At 50.0% G+C, this 27,807-nt stretch overlaps 3 protein-coding genes across 8 annotated transcripts in view; all 3 read right to left on the bottom strand.

Annotated features, from left to right (window-relative positions):
• Positions 1 to 3: 3 nt before the first annotated feature.
• mn1a (meningioma 1a) lies at positions 4 to 8,836 on the bottom strand. Its single transcript, XM_027021211.2, is given in 6 exon segments — positions 4 to 1,570; positions 1,832 to 1,892; positions 4,934 to 5,593; positions 5,596 to 5,619; positions 5,622 to 5,657; positions 5,660 to 8,836. Coding segments are annotated over 5 exon segments (3,072 nt in total). The 5' UTR covers positions 8,001 to 8,836; the 3' UTR covers positions 4 to 1,570; positions 1,832 to 1,881.
• Positions 8,837 to 9,621: 785 nt separating this feature from the next.
• On the bottom strand, positions 9,622 to 19,150 carry pitpnb (phosphatidylinositol transfer protein, beta). 5 transcript variants are annotated; one of them, XM_035535561.1, is made up of 12 exons: positions 19,117 to 19,150; positions 17,449 to 17,479; positions 16,067 to 16,212; positions 15,606 to 15,697; positions 15,161 to 15,168; positions 14,819 to 14,893; positions 14,624 to 14,707; positions 14,137 to 14,214; positions 13,913 to 14,023; positions 13,562 to 13,684; positions 12,254 to 12,344; positions 11,257 to 11,346 (listed from the first exon to the last, which is right to left on the bottom strand). In XM_035535561.1, the coding sequence occupies exons 1-11, from the start codon at positions 19,134 to 19,136 to the stop codon at positions 12,294 to 12,296; spliced, it is 819 nt and encodes a 272-aa protein (XP_035391454.1). In that variant the 5' UTR covers positions 19,137 to 19,150; the 3' UTR covers positions 11,257 to 11,346; positions 12,254 to 12,293. The 5 variants fall into 5 exon arrangements, with proteins under 5 accessions (XP_026876449.2, XP_026876440.2, XP_026876476.2 ...); XM_035535560.1 differs by having other exon boundaries at positions 18,965 to 19,143; XM_027020648.2 differs by lacking the exon at positions 12,254 to 12,344 and having other exon boundaries at positions 9,622 to 11,346.
• Positions 19,151 to 20,834: 1,684 nt separating this feature from the next.
• ttc28 (tetratricopeptide repeat domain 28) overlaps positions 20,835 to 27,807 on the bottom strand; it is a 155,397-nt gene continuing 148,424 nt past the window's right edge. For both annotated transcript variants that reach the window (XM_035535197.1, XM_035535198.1), the window contains 10 exons: positions 27,670 to 27,807; positions 26,887 to 27,404; positions 26,511 to 26,758; positions 26,228 to 26,352; positions 25,806 to 26,037; positions 25,478 to 25,554; positions 24,641 to 24,664; positions 23,859 to 23,988; positions 23,353 to 23,460; positions 20,835 to 23,073 (listed from right to left, as the gene is read on the bottom strand). The exon at positions 27,670 to 27,807 is cut by the window's right edge and continues 42 nt beyond it. In XM_035535197.1, coding sequence (XP_035391090.1) covers positions 21,452 to 23,073; positions 23,353 to 23,460; positions 23,859 to 23,988; positions 24,641 to 24,664; positions 25,478 to 25,554; positions 25,806 to 26,037; positions 26,228 to 26,352; positions 26,511 to 26,758; positions 26,887 to 27,404; positions 27,670 to 27,807 — 3,222 coding nt within the window. In that variant the 3' untranslated portion in view covers positions 20,835 to 21,451. The remainder of the gene's footprint in view (positions 23,074 to 23,352; positions 23,461 to 23,858; positions 23,989 to 24,640; positions 24,665 to 25,477; positions 25,555 to 25,805; positions 26,038 to 26,227; positions 26,353 to 26,510; positions 26,759 to 26,886; positions 27,405 to 27,669) is intronic.

Below are 27,807 nucleotides of genomic sequence, written 5' to 3'. Positions count from 1 at the left end.
AAATAATGAATACACCCAGCTCACTTTATACTGATGAGTGTCAGCTGCAGGAAAAAAAACAGTGATTAACAACATATTTATCAATAATTGTTCCATAATATACAGTCACATAATATACAGTTTATTTACAATATCTGTACGTTGTAAAAAAAAAGCCACCTTTAGCTTTGTAAATATTGCAGCAAAACCTCTTAGACTTCTATGTTAGCAGCCTTCGATTTTAAAAGCCACTTTTACATGAGTCCAGTCAGAAGGATTCACACTGAGAAATTCCACATAAGAGGAGGGTAGTTTAAGAAACAAATGATGCGCCCAATGTCAAGTAAGTTAAAACAAACAAACAAACAAACTCATCTTAAACTGATGACCAGCGGAAGAGGTAGAGCTGAAAACACCAAAGTGTCAAAGTCCAATATAGCGGTTAAAGACCTTTTTAAGTCTTTTGTCGGCAGTCATTGTCTCCAAGTGAATGGGCTGCCAATTCAGGCCAAACATATTCGGGACGAGTTCGTTTAAAATCAGGGAGAACCTCTGTGCCGCCGAAGGCCGAGTGAAGGGGAAAACCCAAACAGAGAAGAGTATCGGCTTGAAACAGCGGCATTCCTGCACTTGCCTGGCGGGCCACAATGAGATGAGCTCAGCCTGCGTCTCAGCTTTCCAAGAGCAGTAGGGAGACAGAGGAACCCCCACTGGCATTTCAAAGGTTTGACCCACCACAGTCAGCGCCGAGGTCCAGACTCGACTGCCAGAAGGTGGCGTTTTTAATGCGATACTCAAACAGGTTCTTCTTGGGGAAACGGGCTCAGTCGTAATTCTAAAACAGACGACAGTAGGCCTGAACATTATCTGGTACTGATAATGTTTGATCTGTGAAAGTGGTTGCAAGGTGGATACTGTATATGGCTTTTAAATGCGTGTGTGTTATGATGGGCAAGCTTGACATCTGATGGAGCAGAGGAGCACAATACTGATCCAGACAGCTTTTTGGACGACGTGAGACTTTTGAGGTGGTCAGACACTAAACTGACTGAGCGTAATCTCAGCTTTCCCTCAGAGGTCCCTTCATTAAAAAATGATCTCAGACTATTATGATGAAAGTCTTTTAAAAATGAGGTAATCAAAACAAAACTAGAAAAGAGAACAAATGGCAAAAAAAATTATTTTAAAAATTTGTTGAAGGTAATTCAAGCATGATGTCCAAGATTCCAGTCTGGTGTTCCTCAGCACTCTCAAGTCTCTGTTCTTGTGAAGCATCCAGTCGAGACTGAGTGTGTGGTCTCCTAGCAGATTAGAAGAGTTGGTGGCACTCGCTGTTCCTGATGAAGACGGTGTCCGATTACCAGCACAAAACGTACCAGGACCGACGAGCACAGTCTCTCACGCAGTCATCTGGCACTGCAGGCAGGCTAGTCGCTCGGGCCGTTCGGGCACTGCGGTTGGGGTGGACCAGGACAGGAGCAGGACTACGGGGCGGGTGGGGGTGCTTCTCTGGCCCCCCAGCGAGGAGACGGGCACTGCAGGTGGTCTCCTTCACATCCTCCCCCACTCCCACAACGTTTCCGAGCAGCACCTGCAGAGAGCACGCACACCAGTAGAACAGGCCCACGTCCGTCAGGCTGCCTGACCTTTGAGGCCAAAAGAACCACAGCATGACTGAGCATGTCTCAAATCCAGCACAATCAGGGTAACAAGTTCACTTTAAACTGTTTACAGGAGCCATGGATCTAGATAGGTGCCTTTTTCAATATGTTTTTTTTTTTTTGTTTGAACGATAGCTCCAAATGCCCTCAACAATTCCAAAATAAATCTTTTTTTTTGTTGTTGTTGTTACCTTTTCAGCGATACAGCATGGAGCCATTGAGGGGTATCCAAAAAGCGCTCCTACCCATGCCCTTTGGAAAGACGTGGAGACTTATTAGATTCATATTAAAGGCTTAAACTGCAAACCCATTATGATTAGAACATAACAGCTATTTGAGTTCAATCTTGCAAATCATCTCAGCAGGGCGGGTTTCATTACTCAGGCTTTGGAGTGTCTGCTTGACATTGTTGGGTAGTTTTATTCCAAACCTCTTAACACCTGCCAACAGAGCGGCGGGAGGGGTCCACTGGGCGCCCAGAACAGCTTGGCACTCGGGCTTCGTGTCTACATAAACGAGTCCCTCTCGGGCCGACTTTATATGCTGTTATATGGTTTGAATTTCCATTGACAAATTCGAATAAAATTACCCTAAAATATTCGAAAGGGCGGGCGGGGAGAGGAGCTGAGCGCTATGAAAGGTCTTTTCACAGTTTTTTGGAGGCCCAAAAAAACACTGAGGGAGTCTCACATCTGAGCCCTGGAGCTGTTTGCCCCACCGCCAACCCCCGCCCTCACCGACCGCTGCCGCGCACAGGGCCTGTCTTCATGAGCTCAGGGGAGCGGGAAAGAAGAGGAAGAGTGGTGTAGGGAGGGAACCCGAGCCTGGACGGTCGGCCGCTGTCTGCCGCTCCGTCTTGGCTCCCAAACCCGCTCCTTTCGGCCAGGCAGTAAAAGCTGTGCGCATGGACCGGCAGCTCCCGTCTACTCCGCACACGGCCAACGGGAAGCCTTGGGCGTGCGCGTCAGCGACAGAACGCGCCGCCGACACCCCTTAATGGCGTGGCTCACCCCGGTCGCCACGGGAGGTGAAGTCTTGTAGTTCTACAAAAGAACCGCGGCCCAAAACGTGATCCGAGCCTGGTTTCATACTACAGCGCTGTAGGGTGGTGCAGGGAGGGATGGGGCATAAATCAGCGCGAGTGCTTTGGATCCCTTATGTACCTCAGCCAGGACCGGCGCTCCCTTTTGGCAAAACCCAAGGGGGAAATGCCAAGACAAGACATCACTTTTCCTTATGTTCTTAATGGGGAAAAAACGCCATGTACAGGAGGGGTCTTGGTGGAGAATGTCAGACAACCTTAACTCATTCCAACACACAAAGACTCCCGTAAAAGGCATGCTCCTGTAAAGCACAGTTCACTTCACAAAGCACCACCCTGGAAGGAGGCATGCGTGCATGCTGTCCCACCAGCGCAAGGTAGAAAGCAGACTTTGTGTTACTGAGTCAAAGTGAAATTTCACTCATACGAGGGCCTTCAAGATAGGGTACCTCAGCAAGTTTGTTTGCAGGTTGAAGTGCTCATCAGCCAAAGACTGATAATTGGTGCTAGAGTAAGTACTTGCTAGCATCTTAACTAATTAAAATGATTGATGGGGTTTGCATATCATTATTGGTTTGACTTAAAGGGGTGCATTTTTTTAACATAACATGAGCAGCACTGATAGTAAGATGATATGTATGTTTTGTCCTGGTTTTTCTAGTCTGTAAAGCTTTTTCATTGCTAAGGGTTCCTTGTATGTGTATTTTTTTCTCTTGGTCTTTATTCTCAAAGCTTCTGTGCAGGGGTCGGTCCTGTTTGAATATACCTGACAGCGCAGGTGAAAGTTTGAAAGCATGCTTAATATTACACCTGGGTGTCTCTCACTAATGCGCATGTGCTCATGCATGCCCACATGCACACGTACACGAAGCCTTGTACAATTCTAATAATGTTTTCACTGATGTGATTTTTTTCTGTGTGAACACCTATCAACCTGCCCGTAAAATTAAGAAGCTTCGCTGAAGGGAAAAAAACACAAAAAAACAAGTACATTAGTTCTCTCCTCATACACGCAATACTGAGAAAATAATACCAAAATAATATCAAGACATCAACAAAAGTCAAACACCGCTAAAGAACTAAAGGATATGTTATCATATCGATGACTGGATCACAGGTCATGTACTCAAACACACGCCAACATGTCCGCGTGTCGACGGGCGAGCATTGGGGCTCGCGGGCTGATAACGAAACAAAGGGAGAACGTGCCGGAACTCGCGCCTTATTTGATGACGTCACTCGGGACCAAAGTATTGCGCGCGTTTGACGCCAGTGCAGCGTTTGACGCCTCCTGGACTATACTATTACACCAGAACCCGACAGAAAGAAACCGTGCAGTTGGCGGTGTGTGACAAACCAGGACTCACACAAAGGCATAGAAGCGAATCAATACACTGCGAAGTCGCTGAACCACGTAAATATTCCAGCCGCTTTTACAAAGCACCGAAGTCTCTGGGCAATCCCGTGCACTTTAAAGTCTTTTTAATCCTAAATGGGAAGGTAAAATTACCACGCCTTTACAGAACAACATAAATTCTGCAGAACAATCACCTAAAGTTAACGGTAGTAATAATAATATTAGCTGTCTCTAATATTGGTAATGCTTATCTGAAAAAGCAAAGTTGTCGTTACCTTAACACGCAAGGACATTGTCTGAAAGGTTAATCGGTGAATTTGAATTTTAACTGATCCTGCAAGATTAAAAAAAAATATTTTTTTTTTTTTGGGGGGGGGGGGGGGGGGGGGTTGTATGCGTATGTAAGAATTATGATTAATATACCATTTAAATCTTGAAAATGTCTTATAATTTAAAACAGTGGAACAACTTGGGGGTTGTGATTAAGCCTTTTGTCATTTCATAATATAAAAGGTACCTAAACTGGAATTTTTTCCTGTTTTTTATTTTTATTTTATTATTATTATGACTGTAGGTTAGTCCACTAGTTTTTAAGCTTGTAAAGTTTTAATGGCCCCAGACTTCACTGGGAATTGAGCTGAATTGGGAATTAACCACAAACTGTACATCATTGCATTCCTGAAAAAAAAGCATTTGCCTCATTGCATGCCATGAGTGTCAACTCCAGGCTGTGTTAACAGCGTCCTAATTAAGCCTCATTTCTCTAAGAAAGATTAGCTTTAAAGCCCCTGGAGGGTAAGCTCCCTAAAGTTACCCCACTACCAAGTCATCACTGTAAACTCAACAGTCATAAAACCACCATCATGCTTCTCAGTGCACATCACTTCTGTTTACCTTCTTTGTTGTCACTCTGGCCTCGTGCTCTGTCCCAGAATCCCACACACTGGCCATTCCCAGGATCCTCCATCAGCGCCTTGTTGCTGCTGCCGTACCAGGTGGCGTGCTGCTCTGCCATTAAAGAGTCGAGGTCAATAGTATTCACAGAGCCCTTGCCTGACTCTGGGCTGCAGCCTGCCAGGGCACAATCTCCGTTGAGCCCAGACGGGCAGTCTGGCTTTCTGCCAGGCTTCCCTCCGAGTGGCTGGTCCTCGGAGATGCTGAACTGCTGCCGTTGCAGCTGTATCTGGGCCTGAAGGATCTCCAGGGGATGCACCTCGTCCTGGGCTGAGCCGGCCAGCGGCGCCCTTGCCTGCTCCATGCAGGGCGTGTCAGGAAAGCCGCCCCTGCCGTCTGGACCGCACTTCACGCTGCTCCTGCCAACCCTAGCATCCTCACCACCGTAGTTAGGGCTGGCGTCGTCTAGATAATCCATACACGGCGAAACGCCGTCAGACTTGCCCACGCTCTGAATGCCGCTGTCCATAGAGGTGGTGAGATCAGCTTTTACAAAGGAAGGCGAGAGGAGGGAGCCTTCGGAAGTCCTGCCCTGGCCCTCTGCGCCCACACTCAGGGCAGACGCTTGTGGGCCTGGGCTCACCACGGTGTTGCTGCTGCCTGGGGGGAGAAGTTTCCAGGGCTACGTGCCCACTGTCTGGTCTCCTCTTCCCCCTCCCTCGGTGACTGACGCCTTGCCTTCGTTTCCAGAATCTGTGTTGTGGTTTGGGGAGAGGGCACGAGCTTCCCTCTTAGCCTTCTGACCCACTGTTGTGTTGTTGTTGTTGTTCCCGGAGCAAGGCACTTGGCTGTTGTGAGAAGCACTGCTCTGAAAATACTCCGTCCCTGGGCCACTAGCACCGCCGCTGCCGCTGTTCATGTCCTGCTCCACCTGACCTGGTTTGCGTTTGGCCTCATTTTGGTTCTTCTTATTAAAAGTCACATTGAGGTTTGGGGCCCCTAGACTGGCAATCATATTCTGGCAGGCAGTGGAGAGAGCCGCCAGACAGCTTTGGCCAAACACACTGTCTTTTGTACTGCCTTTGTTTAAATTCCCCAAAGAGAGGGCCCCAAGCTTATTGACTGACAGGTGCTGGCTTGAGGCAAACTCAGAATGGGAGGGATAGTTCCCTGGTGAGGAACCAAAGCCAGGAGGATTGCTTTTGGGGGTTCCCTGCTGATTTGACCCCCCAGGAAGAAAGCCACGCTGCCGCCTCAGAGCGGCTTCTCCAAATTCTCTTGGCCTCCTGTCCATGGGTGTGTTTGGCTGCATCGTTCCATCTTCAGACGGCTGTACCTGCAGATGATTGTTGATGCTATTTTCAAACTGACTGTGAAGCCCAGGGGAATTTAAGAACTGCATATCCACAGTCGTGACCCCTGATCTAAAAATACCACCATGGCCATTCTGCGACTGCTCTGTCGTGTGAATGCTGGCTTCCCTGCACTGCTGATGTGTGTCAGGAAACCAAGAGTTTTCATGAGGTAGGTGGGGGCTCTGAATCTCAAAGTTCCCGTGAAAATTATGCCTCTTTTCGAAATTCAGCTGAGACAGTGGCCCTCTGTGCACCATGCCGTTCAGCGTGCCGTCACTTTGGTGATTCACCGGCTGCAGGTCAGCCTGCCTCATCCTATGCTGCTGGCTTCTGGACGCCATTTGCTTGATCATCAGGGCTGCGTTGGGGCAGCGGGGCAGAGGTTGTTGTTGCGGTGGCCCGCAGCTCAGCGGCGGGGGGCCTGATGGGAAACTGTCCGTCACGTGAGGCGTGAAGTCCCCCATGGGGGCGGGGAAGGCGGAGGGGGAGAGGTGATTCTCGAGGCCTGGCCGATTACGCAGACCACCACCTACAGGGCTGTAGCTCTCCCCAGCAGGGCCACTGGGGATATCAAACCGCTGCCTCTTAGCCACGTTCAGATAGGGGAAGGGACTGAGTTGCCGTTGATGGGGAGGCTGAGGTCCAAGCTGGGGTCCACTAAACACGGGCTCCCCAAACGGACGCATGTTGTGGCCACTAAGTTTGTGCATGGTAGGATCCAGCTGGCCATGTGTTACAATGCTGCTGTTTTGCATGTCCGGACTATTTGGAACAAAGTCCGTGGTATGGTACAACCGCGGAACGACAGGGGAGCCAGGGTTCTGTCTCCCCATGGGTCCTGGTCTCTGCTGGGCCACGAGTTGGTGTCTAGCAACGAGGCCCGGTTCCAGTTTCCCTCTGTTCCCGAATCTCTCTGAGTAAGCATTCTGCTGAGGGAGTTGAGGATTGACTTTAGAGCCGATCATGGGAGCTCGAGAGCCACCGTGACTGAAGTTGGGGAAACTGCCTGCAGCCATCTGGCTGCCTGCTTCACAATAGGGGAACTTCGGCTCAGTGGAGTCCAGATTAGAGAATCCCCCCATGTCAAAATGGCCAGACAGGGGATCACATGGAAAACAATACTGAGATCCTCCCGTCCCTCCATGTGGGAAAAGTCTGCAGTGCTCCAGGCTGTTGCTTTCGGGCGAGGAGGACGGCAGTCCATGAAAAGACGCTGCCCGGTTCGGCGACTGGTCCAGCGGCAGACAGGGCGCAGGCACAGCGTGGTTGCCGATAGGATGGCCATGCAGCTGGTAGCTGGCTCCGCTGGCTCCGCTGGCCAGTCGCTGCTGCTGATGCAGCGGGAGGCAGTCCCGTGCCTGGGCTTCGGAAAGCTGGCCAAACTCTGCCTCGAACATATGCTGGGGGCCTGCGTCGCCGCCGCTGAAGCCTGGGTGCCTGTCCCCGTGCAGGCAGGAGGCAACCCCGTCCTGGTAGGGGTGGACAGGCTGTTCGGAAGTGAGCTGTTGCCCATTGAAAGGTGACGGCGCGTGGAGCTGCGGCCCCGTGCTGAGCATACCCCCACGGCCGTGAGGCTGGAATCCATACTGCTCTCTGCCTGGCATGAAGACGTGAGCCTGCATAGAGGAGTCGTGCGGAGGACCCGATGCCGGCTCTACGGCCACGGATGGCGTTTTCACGTGAAATACAGAACTGTTGTAGTTGACGTTCATTGTTATTCTGCACGGAGCTTGCGCAATTACCTCCCTTTAATCTTGAAATAAAGACAGGAAAACTAAAGCGATCATAAAAAGAATAAAACTACAACAAAAAAAAATGCATATAATCCAAATCGATAATCATTTTTTCTGTGATCCCAATTTAGCACGATTTCTTGTTTTCGTCGTGCCTAACAGTTTAAAAAAAATCCTAAATCATTTGTGAAATCAGTATCAACGAAAATCTGGGACATAAAAATACTGCCAAAACAGGTTTTTTCCATGTTCTTTGTTATTTTAAAAACTCACATTGTTTGTGATGTACATGGTGAAAAATGGGGCTGAGATATTAATGGCCAGCACCTCCGGAGAGCTAACAAGCGATCAGACGGCGTTAGATCCACAGTGACAAAACTTTAGTTCCTTTACTGGTAAACGCGCGACTTTAGGGAGATTAATTTTCAAAAATACTCCACCAACATCGTTTTTGCAGCGCGTAACGTTCCGTGCAGCAACCGCAATTCAAACGCAGTGCGAAGCGACGCACCGGACACATGGCCCATCTTCGCCTTTCCGAATGCGCGAAAGCCAAGATAATATTTCATGAAGTGTTAGAAACTTGCTTACTCCTCCAGCAGCGTAAATTCTAGGTCTAGGAGACGACTTGTCCTGTCGTGAAGCCAACGACAGTGCGCGCTGATGTGCGTGCGTCCCTCGCCTATAAACTGAACGTGCACTACACCGGGACTGTCACTGTACGAATCCAACCGGGTGCGTGGCAAATAATAAATAATTACTCCCGTTCTTTGGCCATCGTAACGGGAATCCTCGCGACGGCTATCCAGTGCATCTCTGATCGGCAACAAGTTTGACATTCCCTCATCTACACCCGCACGGCCCCCGTGCGCCAGGGGAGGGGTTTGTGCGGAGGACGCCTACAGACATGCAAAAGCGGAGTAATGAAGCGCAACCAGGTATTTACATCTCAATTACAGTTGAAAGAAATGCATTGATGGGTCTACGTATATAAACATGTAAATTTTCCTGAATCCTGATCAATTAACCGACAACACACACCTCACTCATTTTTCAAGTGTAGCCATGCAAATGCGATAGAATAATTTTTAAAAAGTACGATTTATATTGTCCATGCGTAACGAACAGTCGAGCTCCGTAACTACATTGACTACATTTATACATTAAGCTACGCTGCCGTTAATTTAGCCTGCAAGACACTAAAAGTGTGCCGTGTTATGCACATGAAGTTCCAGCATGACAACTTTGCCCCATAGGAATAGCGGTACGTCCCACACCCCGTACAGGGGATGCGACCCCCTTACCACGCGGCCTTGAGACAGCCGCACATTGCCATCTAGCGGCCTCCGGCTGCAGCTTTCTGTCGCATTGGTTTGATGTACATTTGATATGCACTTAGCCTATCAATAAACGCATCAAGAACCAAAACAAAAATCAAAATGTCGTGGGTGGTTTTACATAGCATTTATAGCATTGCAAAAATGTACTCGATTTCCCCGTTTGGTAAATGAAAATTTGAGTTTGATCAACTTGAAGTAAACAACCCAATTTTGATATTACTATACAAAAAGGCAGTTTTAGTTATGCAAAGAGACCAACCACTTGTTTACAGTGAAATTTATTTAGTTCCAATATATTTAAGTACCAATATAACCCTTGATCTATATTCTATTTAAAAGTTGCAAAAGAAACAATTAACAAAAAGGTCTTGTACATTCAGTGCCATTTCCCCTGAAATTCACATGGCCAAAAGTTTACTCAAATAAAAACAGTAACTGACTTCTTGATTACAGTACTTTGGCTTTATAAACTGTATCTGGTAACCTGTGTGTACAAAAATAAAAGCATAACCTCTGCCTTGACTAATATTTTAGCTCCAGAAGTGGTACAGCATTCTAGTAAGAGACATCAGCATACACAGTGTATAAGCCAACAGCACATCAGTGTTAAGAACAACTCACATCTGTGTTGATATAACAAAGTGCCCACCCTGATACGTAAACTGTGTTGGGCGATGACATGCTAATTATGTTGGCATTCACCCACTGATAAAGTGCCATCATCTAAAGATATCAGTGCTGGAACAATTTAAACAAACCCCCCCCCCAAAAAAACAAACCCACAGCCACAATGCTCGTTGAGTCAAAATATTTTAGTTGAAATGCACCAAGCTCAGCCCTGAATGTGCCTTTGGAAAGGGACAGGCACTGGCTCAGGGAGGGGCTTATGCTAAACACACCCTTCATCAGTCCAAACTCGAGTTCAGTGGTCCAAACACCCCTATGGCTCCACACCACGTTCCTCTAAAGGACTGGCCACAACAGGAAAAAGCCACCCTTGCCTTCAGCTTAGACAAATCTGCCCAGAAATTAAGTGACCAATCTTTAATAATAAGATTAAGAACAATAAATTATACATGCTATGCTAGTAACTACATGAAATTGCAGAATCAAGTCAAAACAGCCCTGTGCATTGGGCTCAGTCACTTGTGTGCTGGCCTGAGAGTGCTCTGTTTGGCTGGGCAGGCAGAGGCGAGGCTGATGCAGAAGTAGGTGGAGCTGTGCTCCCATCTGTGGCCAAGGCGTCCATGGAGAGCCAAGCAGAGATGTGTTCCTTCAGGCAGAGACCTGCTAATGCGTCTTACATCCTCATGCACCTCCAACCGGGTCTGGAGTTTAAATGCACACACTTGTAGCATATCTTGGAAAAAAATTGAGGCAGGGTTGATGTATAAATGCATTTCAGCACTGAGCATTATGGGTACACTTGAGATTGAACTGCATGACCCCTATAAGCTCTGAGAAGAACAGAGCAGCAAGTTGAACAGAGGAACAGGGTGGCTGTAGTATATTTTTAAAAAAATTACACATGCACACCTCCAGTGTTTACTGGGTCGGGAGGAGGCTTTCACAGGTGAGTACACCCAGTGACAAGTTAAAATTACCAAACGATTAAAAATCAGTCCAATGCCCAAGATCACTCCTTTGTCATTGCAATTGAGTGAAACCTCACAAAGATCATGTCTAAAAAGCTGCAATTCTCTATAAAGCACCATTCTCCACTAATGTCATTATGCAAATTACGCATAGTGGAAAGAGCGCCTCCGTGTGGGAGGGAGGTTGCCGTGTGCAGGGTGCGGTGGCCGGGGGAAGCGCCGAGGCGGACGCGGTACTACCGATGGCTGGGTGAGTCCCTGCTGGGTCCTCATTCGTGGGCTGCTGCGTCATTGGCTAGTGGGCGTAGCGCAGTGTGGTGGGACTCGGTAGGCCTGCCTCCCTTGCTCATGTGCCGCGCTCGTGCCTCGGACCTGGCCGGTCTCACGAAGCTGTAACAGCAGGGGGTGACAGAGGAAGAGAAAGTCAAGTGAAACGTGTGGTGGTCGGGGGAAGGGCAGGTGTCGGGCTCTGCGGTGGATTTGGAGATTCGGAACCCAGCACAGATGCTCCATGCACTCCCACATCTGACATGCCTGGAACAGCTCGTGTGTTGCCACATGCTCACCTAAAACAAGACAAAACATGTGCATGCAGCCCTGAAGATACAGATCAAAGCCCATAAAGAAAAGGTAATTCATTCCCAGCCAAAACCAAGAGGAATGGACAGCACACACAGATGTGGAAAAGGCCAAACCAAGGAGGAGGAATGAGGGGTCAGAAATGCAGCCCATGTGGTCTGGCCAAACAATGCAGTCTGTTTGGAGTCAGGGAGGGACAGAGCAGCGGCACTGGGGATGAGCATGAGCCGTCCACTGAGAAAAAGTCAGGAAAAGGAGAGGAGAGATGAGCAAGTCTGAGGTGAGAACACATTCGAGGCAAAAATTCATAAAGTGATTACAAGACGGGAAGAGGAAGGTGGCAGGAGGCGAAGTGGCCGATAAGTGGCACACTTGTCAGTGGGCGGAGTCGGTGTCTCCAGTTGGTCCGCACACCCTGGGCCTCACGCTGCCATGCCCAGCAGATGAACCCAGACGTCTGCTTGCAATTTGCTGGATTCTGTGGCTGCAGCCTGAATGTGCTGGCCTTCTCTATGGAGTAACCTTTGATTATCGGCTCCACAAACATTTTTCACAGCTACCCTTGCCATAAATGATCCCCCTGGTCGGACGGTGGCCGGCTGCGAGCCAAATGGAGTCGTGTTGGCTGGTGGCTCATTTCGGAAGGAGGGAAAGAGGCATGGGATGACAACCCCACTCTACCCCCGGACATGCCTGCCCCGGCCCCGCGGCCACTTACAGATCTGGCTCTGCCCGTCATGCTCGCGCACGGCCGATGACTATTCGTCTCCCGCCGCGGTCGTGCCCCTCACAGAGCCTTTCTGTCGCATCTAAACGCAAAACAGTAACCAGTTAACATAGCATGGGGGGGAAATACTCCATGACTAGGAGAAATTAAAATGGAGATAGTTAATGACTCGTATCAAGACACGAGGGATAAACGCTCCGTATCAGGATCAATCATGGCCTCAGACGGCCTTGGGAAACAGAACTTGGAGGATTCAGCTCTGCGTGAAAAATCCAAAGTAAACCATTAGATCAAATATTGGGAAAAATCAGCATAGCTCAGCTTTGGAAGAGGAAAACTAGCAAAGGAACAAATCAAGAATTGTTCAAATTGACGTAGGGTTCATTTCCATCATTACTGCCAGAAGGAGAAACTGTCCAGCTTTTAGAAGCCGGATAATAACAGACCATGGCTAATGAGAAGAAATTACAGGGGTCGGATCGTTAGTCGTAATGAAACTGAAAACTGATGATATAAGGATCAATATTACCTATTAACTTTGGCAAAGTATGGCTAGGAGTTAACCTAAAACCAGGCTATGGCCCGGGCGCTTGGAAAGACGCATATCGATCAATATTTCCCATGGAGTGGAAGGCCTGTGGGGGTTTTCTGGTGTTTGGCTGAGTGCTGAAAACAATCATAGACCAAGTGGAGGTTCTGGCCAGGCAGCACGCTTGGATCACTTTTCCACCGGGCCAAGGGGAAGAATTGCGGCCAGCTGCCAGCCCCTCTCCGAGCTGGGCCACGTTCAAAACAAACTCTCTGAAAGCAGAGAACACTTCAGAGCTGCCAGGGGAACGTGGAGGGAAAGACGATACCAGTGAGGTGTGCAAGCGCTTTAACGCAGCAGAGAGGGTTCTTAAAGGCATTCAGTGCAGGGCCGACACAGGCAGGTGCTGATTAATGATGTACCAGAACGCTACCCACCATGACCTCAGTCTTCTGTGAAACCATCACCAGGACTGAATGAGGATCCGTAATCGAGGTCAGGATTGACTGAGCATGGACATCCTTAGGAACTGTTGTGTCCACACAAGCTCAGATGGTACTTTTGTTGGAATATTGATCGTCCAACTTCCCGTGTTAACTGCGGACTACGTTTTCCATCAGGCTGCACTCGGGGTCCTTAGCTCCTTCCTGGCTGATGCATTAACCAGCTGCAGGACCTCCCTGCCGGCTTAAACCACGCACACGTGTGCTCCTCATGACCTAGCTCCCCCTAGTGCCTGACACCAGGTACTGCAGCAAGCCGAGCCTCACCTCCTGCAGCTCTTTCTGCGTCTCGGCCTCCATCCTGCGGATGTCCTCCATGGTGAGCCCCACCCACTTGTCCATCCAGCAGAAGAGCTGGCGATGGAAGTTGGTGAAGATTCTCTTCTCTTGCTGCGGTTGGGGGAGGGGGGCAGGAGGGAAATCGTTTTAGCTCAAGTTTGAAACCAGCCCGACAAAACTACGATGAAAAGACCAGTGCAGCGTGAAGGCACTGATCACAGATCAGCAGACAGGTGCCCCCCCCCCAATCATGCCACTAATCACAACTTAACACAGAACACGCGAGTAGGTTTGAATGCTAGCGAAGGCTCCGGGTTTAGTGATTATACGCATATTTACCCGGTGAATGAAATTCTCGAGCTTGCTTTGAAGGCCCCACCACTTGAACTTCACCGTGACAAGTTTGTACGCACACATCCGAGGAGCGGCCTCCTCTGCAGCCAGCTTTGCCTGTGAAGGGAGCAGCCATCGTCAGCCACAGAGGTATTCATTCATTCTCACCGCCAGCCCCCAAAACCACACATGCTCGGAAAGGAAGTGGAAAACAGGAGCAAGACCTGTACCTTCCAGCCCGGGCCCAGGGGGCCTCGTCCCGTCTTCACAGAGTGGAAGAGTTCAGGATCTTCTTCCGGCTTGTAGTCCTGCAGGACCCAGATGGACCATCAGGAATGAGTTCTTCTCATCAACATGTACAAACAGAAATGTTCTCCTACCCTCCATCCAGGACAGATACCTAAAATTAACCCTTCTAAGACCGATCCACTTAAATTATTAAAAAGGTGCAAAGCAAGCTGTAGCTTAGTGGTTAAGACTGGTCGACATGATGCGTCGTGTTGTCAGTCTCCTGACTGAGACATGGCAGGAATGTACATCACTGCTTAATCTAACAGCCTCTATCGTGAAACTCAAAAACATCGTGTTGCCACAAAGTCTGGCTCAGGTAAGGCTCGTTCGAGCAGCCGTTTCATTCTCAAGGCGTAGAGGCGTCACAGATCCCTTCACAAAGACGCAGCTGAGCTGCGGTTACTGAATCATTCAGAGCCCACTCACTCCGGGCTCCACTTGCGACTTGTCTGCAATGTCGATGTACACCACCTCCACCGTCTTCCACGTCTCTGCGTCCAAGTCATGCACCTGGCCACAATGCAGACGCACATGCTTAAGGTGACGCGAGACAGTCACAGCCTACAGAGTAAACAGACTACATGCATCATTAGCGATGGCAGGTAGGCCTGCAGCACTCACGTTGTCTAGGGCGCCCATGTCTGGTTTGTGCCAGGTTTCTATTTTAATCATGAAGTCTTCCTTCATGTACTCGTTCTGTAAAAAGTAGATACCTTCCACTGTCCTGAATACCGACACTTTGGGGCTCCAACAGTGAAAAAACAATCCAAAGGATTTGGAAGTCAGTAGTAATGACAGCACTCTAATTGGGTTATAAGCATGCAATTAACCAGCAACTTCTGATGTCCAGAGGATAGGCCTCCAAACACTACAGCTTGGGGAAGGTGACGCACATCCCAGCCCATGCGACCTGCCTGAGGAAGCAGATCAAGAAGCGGAACTGTACAGGTCCAGACTACTCACCGTGACGACTGTAGCCAGAGGCAGGCAGGAAATGAAGGAGAGAGAAAAAGCACACGGCTGAGAACAGGACTTCAAATAAACAGGCACAAGACATCACAGCAACATTAGTTATTTGATAATAGAAAACGCCACAAAAGAAGGAAAGACATTTCCCAGGTAACCCTTTCATAAATAAGGCTAGTCATCAAACTAGCAGTGGGGTTCAACGGCTGTATGATAGACCATAACATGAGGTTAGTAAAGATACAAACTGCTACCAATACGCAATATTTTGTAATAGTATGCAACACTGATGAATCCCTGATATGACCCATTTAATTAACGACTGGCCCAGATTTTGACCAAGTTTATTTCATATTTGTTGGATCATGTAAATGCAATGTTGGGTCAAAACAGCTACAGAATTCCACTGCAGTGTTTGGGGGGGGGGGGGGTGTCAACATACCCGTGCGGCAGTATGGGTAGGCGTTCCAGGCCCTCTCATGAAACACTAGCGCTCCCTCTGGTGCAATCATCTTCACAAAGCCAGGAACTTTGCTGCATACAGAACACAACAGGGACAGACGTGACGCAAGACCCCAGTACACCAGCTCGTTCCAGGCCACGAGCTGCCATCTCTGATCTGACTGAGAAGAGCTCACAGGAGCAGACTCCCATGTCAGCAGGAAGGAAGCGAACCTGTGCTTCAGTGCCAATGCGAATGTGGGACTCAGAAAGGCAAAAGGGGGAGGGGTTTATGCAAAAGACTGGCCATGGGCATCAGAGGGCAGGCCTCTGAAGATCAGCAAGAAAAATCTATTTCACAAATGATCAGTGAACCATCTCAAGGGGAATGATGAGATATTTATATCCACAAACAACGATAGCTTCGCAGATCTTCCCAAGTAGCCCAGACGCTCCACCCACCTCTTTAAGTGGTAGATTTTATGCGTGTACTGGCCTCTCTCTCCCTCCTTCTCGTAGGGTTCATTTTTCAGCACCTCGATGCCTTCCCCACCACCTGTCTCGTTTTTGCTGGCCTCGGCCACGGAGAAAAGCTGCCCCACTTGGTACTGCAGGAGGAGGATACGACCGTCACCAACACGATCGTCTCAAACTCTTGTTATTCCCATTCACAAAGGCACCCAACCATCGAACCACCAAAAACATCAGTGGTCACGAGAAATAGTGTTAGAATTAGACGCATTACTCAGCCATCTAAACGAAAACGGGACGGCTGCAATTCTGTGGCTAGATCTCCACTGGAGCCCTGCAACGCTGTGCCCCGTGTTACACGTGAACACGCACGTGCTCCACACCAGTTTCACTTCCTCCGGTTTCTCTCTGGCTATGAAACAGTCGGACATACTGGGCAGTCAGACAAGCCTCCAAACAAGTCTTGCCCATTACACACTTGCAGAAAACCCCAGCACATGGGCCACAGGAAGGAAGAGACATCATTTGGCTTCTGGAGTGAGAAATGACTCCAACTTAAGAAAAGCAGTCTGTGCCGTGAAAGACAAGCTCACGTGTTCTGATCCCAGGGAGGTCCAGCAGAGACACCCTTCTCCCAACAGGACCTCGATTTAAAGACACAATGGCGCCCTTGTCAATAAATCCCGTGAAGGCTGCGGAATAGACAGCTGCCATGAGAACACAGGAGAAATCGTGCTGCTCAAAGCAAACTGCAGAACAGGCTGTTCAGAGCTGAATCCAACTTGGTCATGGATCTCCTGGCATGGCAACTGTTGGAGTAGCACAGCGTTGTAAACAGTGGGGGAATGTTTAGGTTGTGATTTCTGCAGTTCATTAAGGACCACCCACAGCCACCCAACGCCGGCCCTGCACGTGGAAATGGAACACGCATGAGGAGTCTTTCCCAACAGGGCACACAGCTGAAAATTTCCCTGATGGCATCTTAAGTGAGGCCACAGTTCCTGCGCATTGACCCTCAGAGGGGCCAGGTCATTCCATTACCAAAAGTAACTAGGGAGATGAATTTTCCACTGTTGCATGCATATCAGCCTTATGTGAATTAAACAACTAAAACCAGATTTATGGATAGGTAAAACACCTGTGTAAATTAATAGATTTAGCAATGTGGTCCATCACAGACTGTTGTCCATGGAGCCATCTGGTTATTGTGCACAATAAACTTGTCAATGGTTGTCTGTTCTGACAATCACCACCATCGGGATAAGGAAACAGTGACCTTTGTTACTTTTCAGAGTAAACACTGGTGACCTTGTTATCAGAGCCTCTGACACGTGGGAAGAGCAAAGTGTCAAACAGATAAAGGGATCACTCACCTCTTCTACGGAACATGGCAAGACCACACGACTGCGGGAGAAAAAACAAATAAAAGTTACATGTCACTCTCTGCATCAGTCCAAGTGTCACAGTGGTCAACCAGCAACTCTAATAATCAGTGGTCGAGTCTCATGCTGCTAAGGGCATGTGTTTAGAAGTGTAAACAGTCAAAGTGAAACTAACTCTGATTACAGATGCTCAACGTTTAAAGTTCTGTGGCAGCACCTTCTGCACCTCACCCTTTATCCTAATCCAGCCAGTGACAGGAAATCAAGAACGCAAAGAAAGATGCCTCGAGTCATCCCCGTCACACGCCCACTGCAAACCGCGAACAAGATCTGAGCCACAGGTTAAACGCTGGGATCTTTTGGCCCCAGTCCGTGTTAAGACAGTGATGTGAAAACAGTGCTGACATGCCCTGACACTACTCAGCACGTGTGCGTGACTACACGCCTACTTCACGTGAAAACCACAGCTGTTAAGATCCAGGAAAACTCAAAACCAAAACATGAGCAATGCGAAAACATGCATGACAATGCAAAAAGCATTTCAAATGACACCAACCTATTAAAAGTGGACTGAACAGCAACAACAAAAAACAATTATGTTTCAGTTGTGTGTGTCCAACCAAGTTGGATTAAGACATCTTTAGTACACATGCACACTTCCTAAGAGTTCTCCTGAAAAGCAATATTTGCTATTTTGGCACTCTGCATTAGAAACGCAGGGAAGAAAGTCTAGACAGAACCCTTTACAGAACAAGGGCTGGCAAAAACGGCCTCCACGTAGTCCATCACCAGGCGACGTGGGGCGCCAAAGCATTCACGTTACACGCGTTGCCTGGCAGATAGTGGCTGGACAAGGAAAGTGTAAAAATAACGGACCACCTAAAGGGACTGGAGTGAATATGATTAGCTTAAGAGTTCAGCGTTCAAACGCAGCGTGTAAGTCTAAAGTGAGAAGCTATAGGGAACTTGCCATTTGCCCACCGTGCAAGAGGACAAAAGTCCTGACAGAACCCAGCGTGTCTCAAACACACAACTAACAAGCGCCAGCAGCTAGACTCTACATTTAACACAAAATTGGGGGTTTTTTTGTAAATAAATTCGTAAAAATTAGTGATCGATGTTCTCAATTATTCGTTAGATTAATTTAATGTCATGTTTTAACTTAGCTAGCTGATAGGTATTTTGACGGTGCTAAGATGTTAGGAAGCTAACTGGCTTCTTTTTCTCTACAGCAGTGAAGTTTGGCAGACCCCCTGCAATTTGAATACGTTAGTTAGAATGACAAAACTCCCATAACATTCAAGTCATCATAAATTTGCCTCCATTTAAAACTGCCGCCTGTGGTTACTACTATTTGCATTTCTTTCTTCACTAGCGATACACTTTATGGTGCCATGTCGCTTGGCTGGCCACGCCGCCGGAGTCAGTCAGCAGGCTAAGGTTAGTGCTGTTAGCTAGCTAGGGTTAGCATCGAGCTAATACAGAAACAGGACGGTAAATTACTCCCCTCACAACCGAGTCACCAGGCCGAAATCCCATAAACACGCAAGACAAAACTCAACAAAAGTTCATATGAAAGGTCTGGCCACGTCTCAAAGGCAGAACCACCCCCAAACCCGAGTCAGTCGGAATAAGAAACACTTCAACACTTAGACTCACTACTCCTTGACGACCACCATCTTCTGTGCGCGGGCTGCGGCTGCGCGAGACAAGCAGCGCCGCTGGTTTCGGTGTGACGTTACCGACGCTCACGGACACGAGCGCACTGCCTGGATTTAAGCAAACAGGTAAGAGCCTCCCATTGGATCATTACTGCATGGGTGATTGTTTCAGCTGGCGACAAGTTATTGAACCCTAACTGATGCAGTGAGTAGCTTCTCATTTGTTAAACAACCATGTCGAAAGACACATCCTGTAGTCGTGGAAAAGATGTTAATCTGTTTCAGAAGGGTCAAATTATTGGCATGCATCAAACAGAGAAAACACCTAAGGAGATTGCTGAAACTACTAAAATCGGGTTAAGAACTGTCCGACGTATTATTGAAAAGTGGAAGGACAGTGCGGAAACATCCTCTTGGAGGAAGGAATGTGCTCGGAAAAACAGTAGAACTCAGGGATATGTTTAATAGTGAAAGTAAGAGCATTTCCACACACACAGTTCGAAGGGAACTCAACAGCTGTGTAGCCTTAAGAAAACCATTTGTCAGTGAGGCTAACCGGCAAAAACGGCTTCAAGGAAGCGTAAAGATTGGACTCTGGCGCAATGGAAGAAGGTCATGTGGTCTGATGAGTCCAGATTTACCCTGTTCAAGAGTGATGGGCGCATCAGGGTAGGAAGAGAGGAGGCTGAAGTGATGCACCCATCATGTGTAGTGCCTACCGTACAAGCCTGTGGGGGCAGTGCTATGATCTGGGGTTGCTGCAGTTGAGCAGGTCTTGGTTCAGCAACGTTATGTGCCCAAAGAATGAGGTCAGCTAACTACCTGAATATACTGAACGACCAGGTTATTCCATCAATGGATTTTTTCTTCCCTGATGGCACGGGCATATTCCAAGATGACAATGCCAGGATTCATCAGGCTCAAATTGTGAAAGAGTGGTTCAGGGAGCATGAGACATCATTTTCACACATGGATTGGCCACCACAGAGTCCAGACCTGAACCCCATTGAGAATCTTTGGGATGTGCTGGAGAAGACTTTGTGCAGTGGTGCAAATATCCCATCATCAATACAAGATCTTGGGGAAAAATTAATGCAACTATGGACAGAAATAAATGTTGTGCCATTTCTGAAGCTTGTGGAAACGATGCCATAGCGAATGCGTGCCGTAATCAAAGCTAAAGGTAGTCCAACGAAATATTAGTGTGTGACATTTTTTTTTGGCCAGGCAGTGTAGTTTATAATGCAAAGTTCATTTCATAGAATTTGCATGCACTTGCACGAGACATCATGGATTTATTTATTAGACGTAATATGTGTAAATGACGTAAAACAGTATTACCACAACCACGTTTGGTTAAAAGCTGCAGTATCATACTTAAAGTAATTCCGCAGCACAACACTCACCTTGTACATTAACAGACAAGCAGACGAGGGTGGCTCAAATTCTGCCCTTTTCCCTTCAACCAGCGTTAGAGCACACTGAGAAACAGAAATAACGGTGAGATGCTACTCTGTTAATGGCCAACATTTGGATAAAATGAGTCACGTTTCCTGGTGACAGGAGAAGACACGTTTACACGCGTCTGTAAGTGCTATTCTTTCTTATACTTGTTCCGGTTGTTACTGAAGTCAGTGCATTTCTAGTCCTACGGTGTTTTCTGTATTATCAAGAACCTTGTTGAGAATAAATATGAAATGCAAATAACTTCAGGCATTTAAATTAAATCCTTTTATTGAGACATTTTACTGAGAAATGACTGAGATATTTCTGGATGAGAACATATGCAAAATCTCTGTTAAAAAGACATTGAATCACTGAATAGCAAGAGAACCCATGCTTTAATACTGACACTCAGTTCACACAGAAGTCAGGTCAAATGCGCTTTTCACCATTTCAATAAAAATATGAAAATGTTTTTCAACTGTTTTTGTGCATGGTTTGCCTCTTTAATAATATAAAAATGTATAATACTGATTGCAAAACACTTGATTTAATTTACAAAACAAATAACTGTTATAACAATTACAGTCCATAATTATAACAATAATTATATTAAAAATGGAAACCAAAGTCAAATGAAACAAACTAGTCAAAGCCATGTGGTCTTCACTAACACAAACAGCGAGCGTCTTTTGTAGGGATACCATTTTGGTATAATCTTTTTTCCTGACGCGCGTCAGTTCTCAGGGCAGTCTGCATATATCGATGGTTGTTTACAGTGTAGGGCGAAGCATAAGGGTCAGTCTGTCTGATGTGAGGTGCTGGTGTCTGGGCCATAACCTAGCCTGTCCTCCCGACTGTCTATATAGCGCCGCCAGAGGTGGGACCTTTCAGCATTTAGATGAGGGAAAGAACCTCCCGGGAGACAGAAATTTATACCCGTTCCCCGAGGGCAGTCTGATGGGGTGGGAACCAGGGCTGCTCCCAGTGGACGCAGTGGGAGAGGGGGCCACTGTTTTCGGGTCAATCTTGCGATGGCCGTTGGGTGGGTTTTTAGAGCTTCGCTCCAAGGACTGAAGCCCCATTTCTTGCAGTTCATGGCCCGGCAGGTTCTGACCCGAGCCATGGCGGGGGGAGAGGTTAAGAAGGCCTAGGACGTCCCTTTGGGCGGGACTTATTTTGGACCCGCCCGTACGGAGGGCCCGTACCGGGCCCGAGTGCTGCTGCTGAGCCGCGTTGGCCCAGAAGGTTTTGAGATTGTGGATGGCTTGTACTTTCTCATCGATCGCGGCCAGTCTGAGCCGGTCGAGGTCCGGGGCGTCGGCCGGGCTGGAGCGGGTGGAGCCCGTGGAGGAGTAGGAAAGGACGGGGGAGGGAGCACTGCCCGCGGGCGACTGGTGGCCCGAACTGGGTGAGACATTGCTGGGCGAGCGTGAGATGTGCCCACTGTAAGGTGAGCTGGGGTATTTCAGCTTGAACTGGGCGTGGCTGTCAGAGGTGGGCGATGGCTGGCTACCGTCCTTCAGTGACGTTTCCGAGGTGGCAGGGCTGTTGTATCCTGAGCTGATCTTCTGGAGGGAGGAGGTGCGGGAGGGTGGTTTGGGCCGCGCAGGGAGCGGCGAGGACTGGGCTTTGACGCTGGCTCTGCTGCTGGGCCGGCTGAAAGCGCTAGTCTCCGACGAGCGGAAGGCAGAGCCTCCGGTCGGAGTCGGGGCGTCGCCGGCCCTGACGCCCTCGCTGCCGGCGGCGTGCCCGGCGCTCCTCTGCAGGGTCTCCACCGCCCGCATGTGGCTATGCGTCTCCTCCAGGATCTTCTGCGCCAGCTCCTGTGGGTCCAGCGGCGTGCCAGCCGGACGCTCCTCCTGCGATTTCACAGTGCTGTCTGTCTCCGTGCTGGACTGGTCCGACTCGCCCGTGTCCGAGCTGCTCACTTTGCCCATCTTCTGGAAGGGCGAGTTGGGACTGGGCACCAGGCTGGCCTTCACGGGCGATGTGGGCGTGCTGACGCTGCCCCTGGTGGACACCGACGCTACGTAGCCCCTCCCTGCGCCTGCGCGCACCGTTCCTCTGTGATTCCTGCCCCCCGCTGGGCGGGGGAGGGTGTCGCACTGGCTGCCCAGCGGCTCGCTGCTGATGATACTGAAGCCCTCGTACTCCTCATCGTCGTGCCCGCCGGCGGCGCCGTGCGGAGAGGAGCGGCCGCGCGGCACGGCTGCATGCCGGTGCGAGGCGAAGAGCCCCGCCCCTCCGCGGTGCCGCTCCATCTCCTGCTGCCGCGCGCGTTGCCCGATGACGTCCGAGGCGCCCTCGGGCCGCGACAGGAAACTCATGGACGAGGCGATGGAGCTCAGGCTGTAGACGGAGATGGCGTCGGAGGCCAGGCTGTCGGGACAGGGAGGGGAGAATGGGGGGTTGGGGTAGCCAAGGGGTAACTGCTGGGACTGAGCAGACGCCAGAGACTCCAGGGATGAGGAGCTGTCCAGACTCAGTCGCTTGGGCAGCTCTGTGGATTCTGAAAGTAGGACAGGAGTATTACTTCTCAAACGTAAAATGCCTGTGTGTGTATAATTTCTGCATGTTTAAATGTTTAAGTGTGTATATCTCTTTTCTACACTGTATTTTAGTCTGATGTAATTCTATGTTGGGCACATGCACCCAGAGAAGGTCTCTGTCATCTGGTAGTTCTGATGGTGATAAGAGGTGTTTTCTGTGAGGTGTATACACCAGCAGGGCGTTGCCGGGATGTTCTGCCCACGCTGTGGCGGGTAAACACGCCGTGGGCAGCACTTACCAAACAGGGCCAGCAGAGACTGCAGGGCGAAGTGCATAGTGCGTCGGTTTGCCTGTTTGCCAGTTTTCAACACCACCTCCTCCTGACCAACTTCACACAGGTCAAACCCTGGGGGAGGGGAGAGAGAGAGACAGAGCGAGAGAGACAGAGCGAGAGAGAGAGAGAGAGAGAGAGAGACAGAGCGAGAGAAAGAGAGACAGAGAGAGAGAGAGACAGAGCGAGAGAAAGAGACAGAGCGAGAGAGAGACAGAGCGAGAGAGAGACAGAGCGAGAGAAAGAGAGAGCGAGAGAAAGACAGAGCGAGAGAGAGACAGAGCGAGAGAAAGAGAGACAGAGCGAGAGAGAGAGAGAGAGAGAGAGAGACAGAGCGAGAGAGAGAGAGAGAGACAGAGCGAGGCTGAATTTAAGCGCCACGCTTACAATCCATCCCAGAAGCGGCTAAACGTGCAAGAGCAGGCCATCATACAGCTGCTTGGCCAGCAGGGGGCGGCGGCTGCAGCTCTCACCCAGAGCAGCCAGGAACTCGTGGCATCCTGGCAGTCTCCAGAGCTGCACGCTGATGGACACTTGGATGGGCGCCAGGGAGAAGTCCTGCTCCTTCTCTCCCGACTGGAGCTGTACCAGCACCTGGTGAAGCTGCAGACAGACAGTATATCTGACTGTGCCACACACGGCAACCCGAACACTTGCCTAGCCTTGGTAGCATAATGCAGTCTTAAAAGTAGTTTTCCAGTAGTCCAGTAATTTTCAGTCTCATCTCTTCGACCGCATCTGTAGTGCAAGGTTAAAAACCTGGAAAGCTCTTATGAACTGAAGCCTAAAGACAGACGTTGATTCACCCAGTGGATGTTCGTACAAAACACGAACATGATTCATGATTCACGATTCGCTCTGTCAGAGGGGGGGTATTTCTAGATTTATTTCTGCACGCAGTTCCGTGTCACGCAGGGATACCACAGAACCTCAGGGGAACGTTGAGGAACTGGAACGTCTTTCAGCATGGTGCCCTCATGACTCATCAGATGTTTACTGTTACAATGCAGCAGTTGGAGTGTGTAACGCATGTTATACAGTCATGTATTTTAAATGCCGATACTGACAGAACGCAACCGCTTCTCTTAGCATAGAGATACACCTAGAGTGCGTATCGAGTGTGTTGTGTTTTCTCCCTTGAGTGATGGTGAGATGGTAACCGACTACACACTCCAGATGAGGTCGACAGAGATTAGCCTTCAACAGCTACGCACACACATGCATGTTAGCTGAAGGCATTGACTCCAGCACTTACCATTCCCACTACATTCTTAACAGCCTTCAAATGGCAAGTTTAGGAAAAGAGAAGAAGAGAGATTTAGTGGCGTACACAGCAAGCATTAGTAACTGCACAGTCTGCATTCAGACTTCTGACAATGCCCATGACAGTCCCTGGGATAAGGGAAGTGGAGTATGTGGGGTGTGTGTGTGGGGTATGTGGTGTGTGTGTGGGGTGTGTAGTGTATGTAGAGTATGTGTGTGGGGTATGTGGTGTGTGTGTGGGGTGTGTAGTGTATGTAGAGTATGTGTGTGGTGTATGATGTGCATGTAGTGTATGTGGGATATGTGGTGTGTATGTAGGGTGTGTATGTGGGGTATGTGGTGTATGATGTGCATGTGGTGTGTGTGGGGTGTGTATGGGGTATGTAGTGCATGTGGTGTATGTGGGGTATGTGGTGTGTGGGGTGTATGTGGGGTATGAGGGGTATGTGGCGTATGTAGTGTATGAGTGTGGTGTATGATGTGCATGTAGTGTATGTGGGGTATGTGTGTGGGCTATGTATGTGGGGTATGTGGTGTGTATGTAGGGTGTGTGTGTGGGGTATGTGGTGTATGATGTGCATGTGGTGTGTGTGGGGTGTGTAGTGTATGTGGTGTGTATGTAGAGTATGTGTGTGGTGTATGTGGGGTATGTATGTGGTGTGTGTGGGGTGTATGTGAGGTATGAGGGGTATGTGGCGTATGTAGAGTATGAGTGGTGTATGATGTGCATGTAGTGTATGTGGGGTATGTGTGTGGGCTATGTATGTGGGGTATATGTAGAGTATGTGTGTGGTGCGTATGTGGGGTATGTGGGGTTCCACGGCCTTACCCTGCTGATGAGCTGTTCTCCAGTCTCGGATGCTGTGATCAGTTTACACAGAGCCTGAAGAGCAGGAGGAGGCAGACCTGCAATAAAACCCCAGACACAAAGCGTCACCTCAGCTACTCCAGCCTCTGTTCACATGCTAACAGATGTTAACAGAGTGGTGACTGAAAGGCTGTTGCCATGGAATCAGATGGTTTCTACGTTCAGCTGCTCTCCACAGAGTTTACAGAGAGATCTCCTTGGTTAGTCCTCACCCGTAAAACCAATTAAAGTGGTTAATTGCTTAATGGGAAGGGGTGTGGCCCAGGGCGTGGCTGAGGGCAGAGCCTACCTAGCAGGGACTGGAGGGTGGTGCTACAGTGCTGGAGCCGGTCGCCAGGGTCGGTCGTGGGGAAGAAGACTGCAGCAGGGAGGCCGGCGCCGGCCGAGTCCAGCCTGAAGCCCACGGCCGTCAGCAGGGCCTGCCAGCCTGGTACGCCCCCAACCTTGTTCTCCACGCTTTGCTGGGATGTGTACATGGAGTTGCGCTGGCCATTCTGGATGCGCTGCAGGGACTTCTCCACCTGCGGGCAACAGGACTCCCGTTTGTTTGTTTTAGGTGCAGCGGTGAGAAAGGAAGGCGAGTTTGGCCACTTCCGTGTTTCTGGGAAACCGCGTTTTGAGTTCTAGGACCGTAGCTTCACACCGAGCTGCGACTCTGCTGGAACAGACGTGGTGTAAGGTGACGCGGGGGTGATGGTGTGCGGCCCTCACCAGGTGCAGCAACACCCTCAGAGCGTCCCTGGCTTTGTCCGGGTACTGCAGGATCTCGGCCAGGGCCTGGCCAATCAGGGACGAGGGGCTGTTCAGCTTCACGTCACAGCCAATCAGCATGAAGCCTGCTCAGACACATTGAGCACAGAAGAGTTGTTTCAGTCGGAAAGGAGGAAATTCAAAGAAAGAAAGAAAAATTACAAAACAAAAAGGAAAAGAAGAAACAAAGAAAAATAGAAATAGTGACAGAAAGACAGAAATGCAGACAGACAGACTGACTGACCCGCCCAGTGGGAGGGGTGAGAGAACTGCTTGCTGCTCTGAAGTGTCTTCATGGCGTCGGCCAGGGCGCTGCTGGCCTTGGTCCCGTTGAGCAGGGCCGTGTAGAAGGCGTGCACGAACATCTTGGAGGCAGCGGTGGGCACAGGCCAGAGAGACACCAGCACACACTGGGCGCCTGCTGCCAGGAAGGCCCTGGTGAGACCCACCACCCCATCGGCCGTCACCTTGCTGTCGGACTCCTGGTAAGACCTGGACCGGATCATAGCACAGACTGCATCAGGCCCTGGGGAAGATCGCGGATCCCCACAGCTGCAGGCGACCAGTGGAAATACAGCGCAACAGCGAGCACGGCCCATTAAACGCCGCGCCGCACTGACCCGAGCACCACCAGCTTCACGGGCAGGCGTAGGTCCAGGATGTCGGCGGCCGTCAGCAGGAACTCCTGCAGGGGCGGGCTGTCGCACACGCTCTCGGCGTCGCTGGCGTCGTCCGGCACGCGCAGGCTCTCCGGGATGGTGTAGCTGGATCTGGCTCCACCCTCGCCGGCCCCGGGAGCCCCGCAGGGCGGTGCCGGCGCCGGCAGCCCCGGCGCGGGGCCTGCATCCTGGCTGGGGGTGAGCACCAGGGCGGCCAGCTTCCAGGAGATGTGCGTGGCGAAGTGGGCGCACTCGGCCTGTGCGAGGGCGCCCATCACCCGCTCCTTGGTGGCGGCGGGGCCGGCCAGCGGCTGGCAGCCCAGCAGCTCGGCCACCATGTGGGCCTCGTCCTCGGCCGAGGGCATGGGGCCCCACAGCCAGCGGTCCATGACGGAGGCGGGGAGGCGGGGGTTGCCCACCACTGCTGCCATGGAGCCGCCTCCGCTGCACGGGGCCATGCCCCCACGCCGCTGGTGCACCTGTGCGGGGGTTGGAGAGTGTGGGGGGGGGGGTTACTATTCACTCTCAGTGGGCTTCCTTTTCCATCACACAGTAAGTGCAAAAAACTAAAATACTGAACACCAATACAAGTCGCCAGCAGAGGGATTTAAATCACAGTCCTCAAACTATACTGTAAAGAACACTGTAAAGAATAATGTAGAGTTTCCACTGGGAGTCAGGAGTAGTGACCGAGTGACCGGCTGGTGGTGTAAACGTCCGTTGGATGCACGCGGGCATACCCACCTTGGCGGGCGCGGCCAGGTTGCCTAGCGACGGCACGGCTATGAGGCTGAAGCGCTCGTACAGGTACTCATTGGAGGAGCTGCCCTTGAGCAGGGCGAAGGGGATCAGGTACAGCTCGCCCTCCAGAACCAGGACCAG

The sequence above is a fragment of the Electrophorus electricus genome, chromosome 17 (genome assembly GCF_013358815.1).
Source record: "Electrophorus electricus isolate fEleEle1 chromosome 17, fEleEle1.pri, whole genome shotgun sequence".
NCBI classification, from domain to species: domain Eukaryota; kingdom Metazoa; phylum Chordata; class Actinopteri; order Gymnotiformes; family Gymnotidae; genus Electrophorus; species Electrophorus electricus.
The sequence above is the reverse complement of the archived record's forward strand: the minus strand, read 5'-3'. Positions and strand labels throughout refer to the sequence as shown.

Bases quoted from the DNA above. Each gene is read 5' to 3' on its own strand.
- pitpnb (XM_027020639.2), bottom strand. From the start codon at position 18,996: ATGGGATTTCGGCCTGGTGACTCGGTTGTGAG. The intron at 14,708-14,818 runs GTGAGTGCTGCA...CATTGTGGCCAG, and splicing joins ACATGGGCGCCCTAGACAAC to GTGCATGACTTGGACGCAGA. The intron at 13,685-13,912 runs GTAAATATGCGT...CCCCAACCGCAG, and splicing joins TCGAGAATTTCATTCACCGG to CAAGAGAAGAGAATCTTCAC.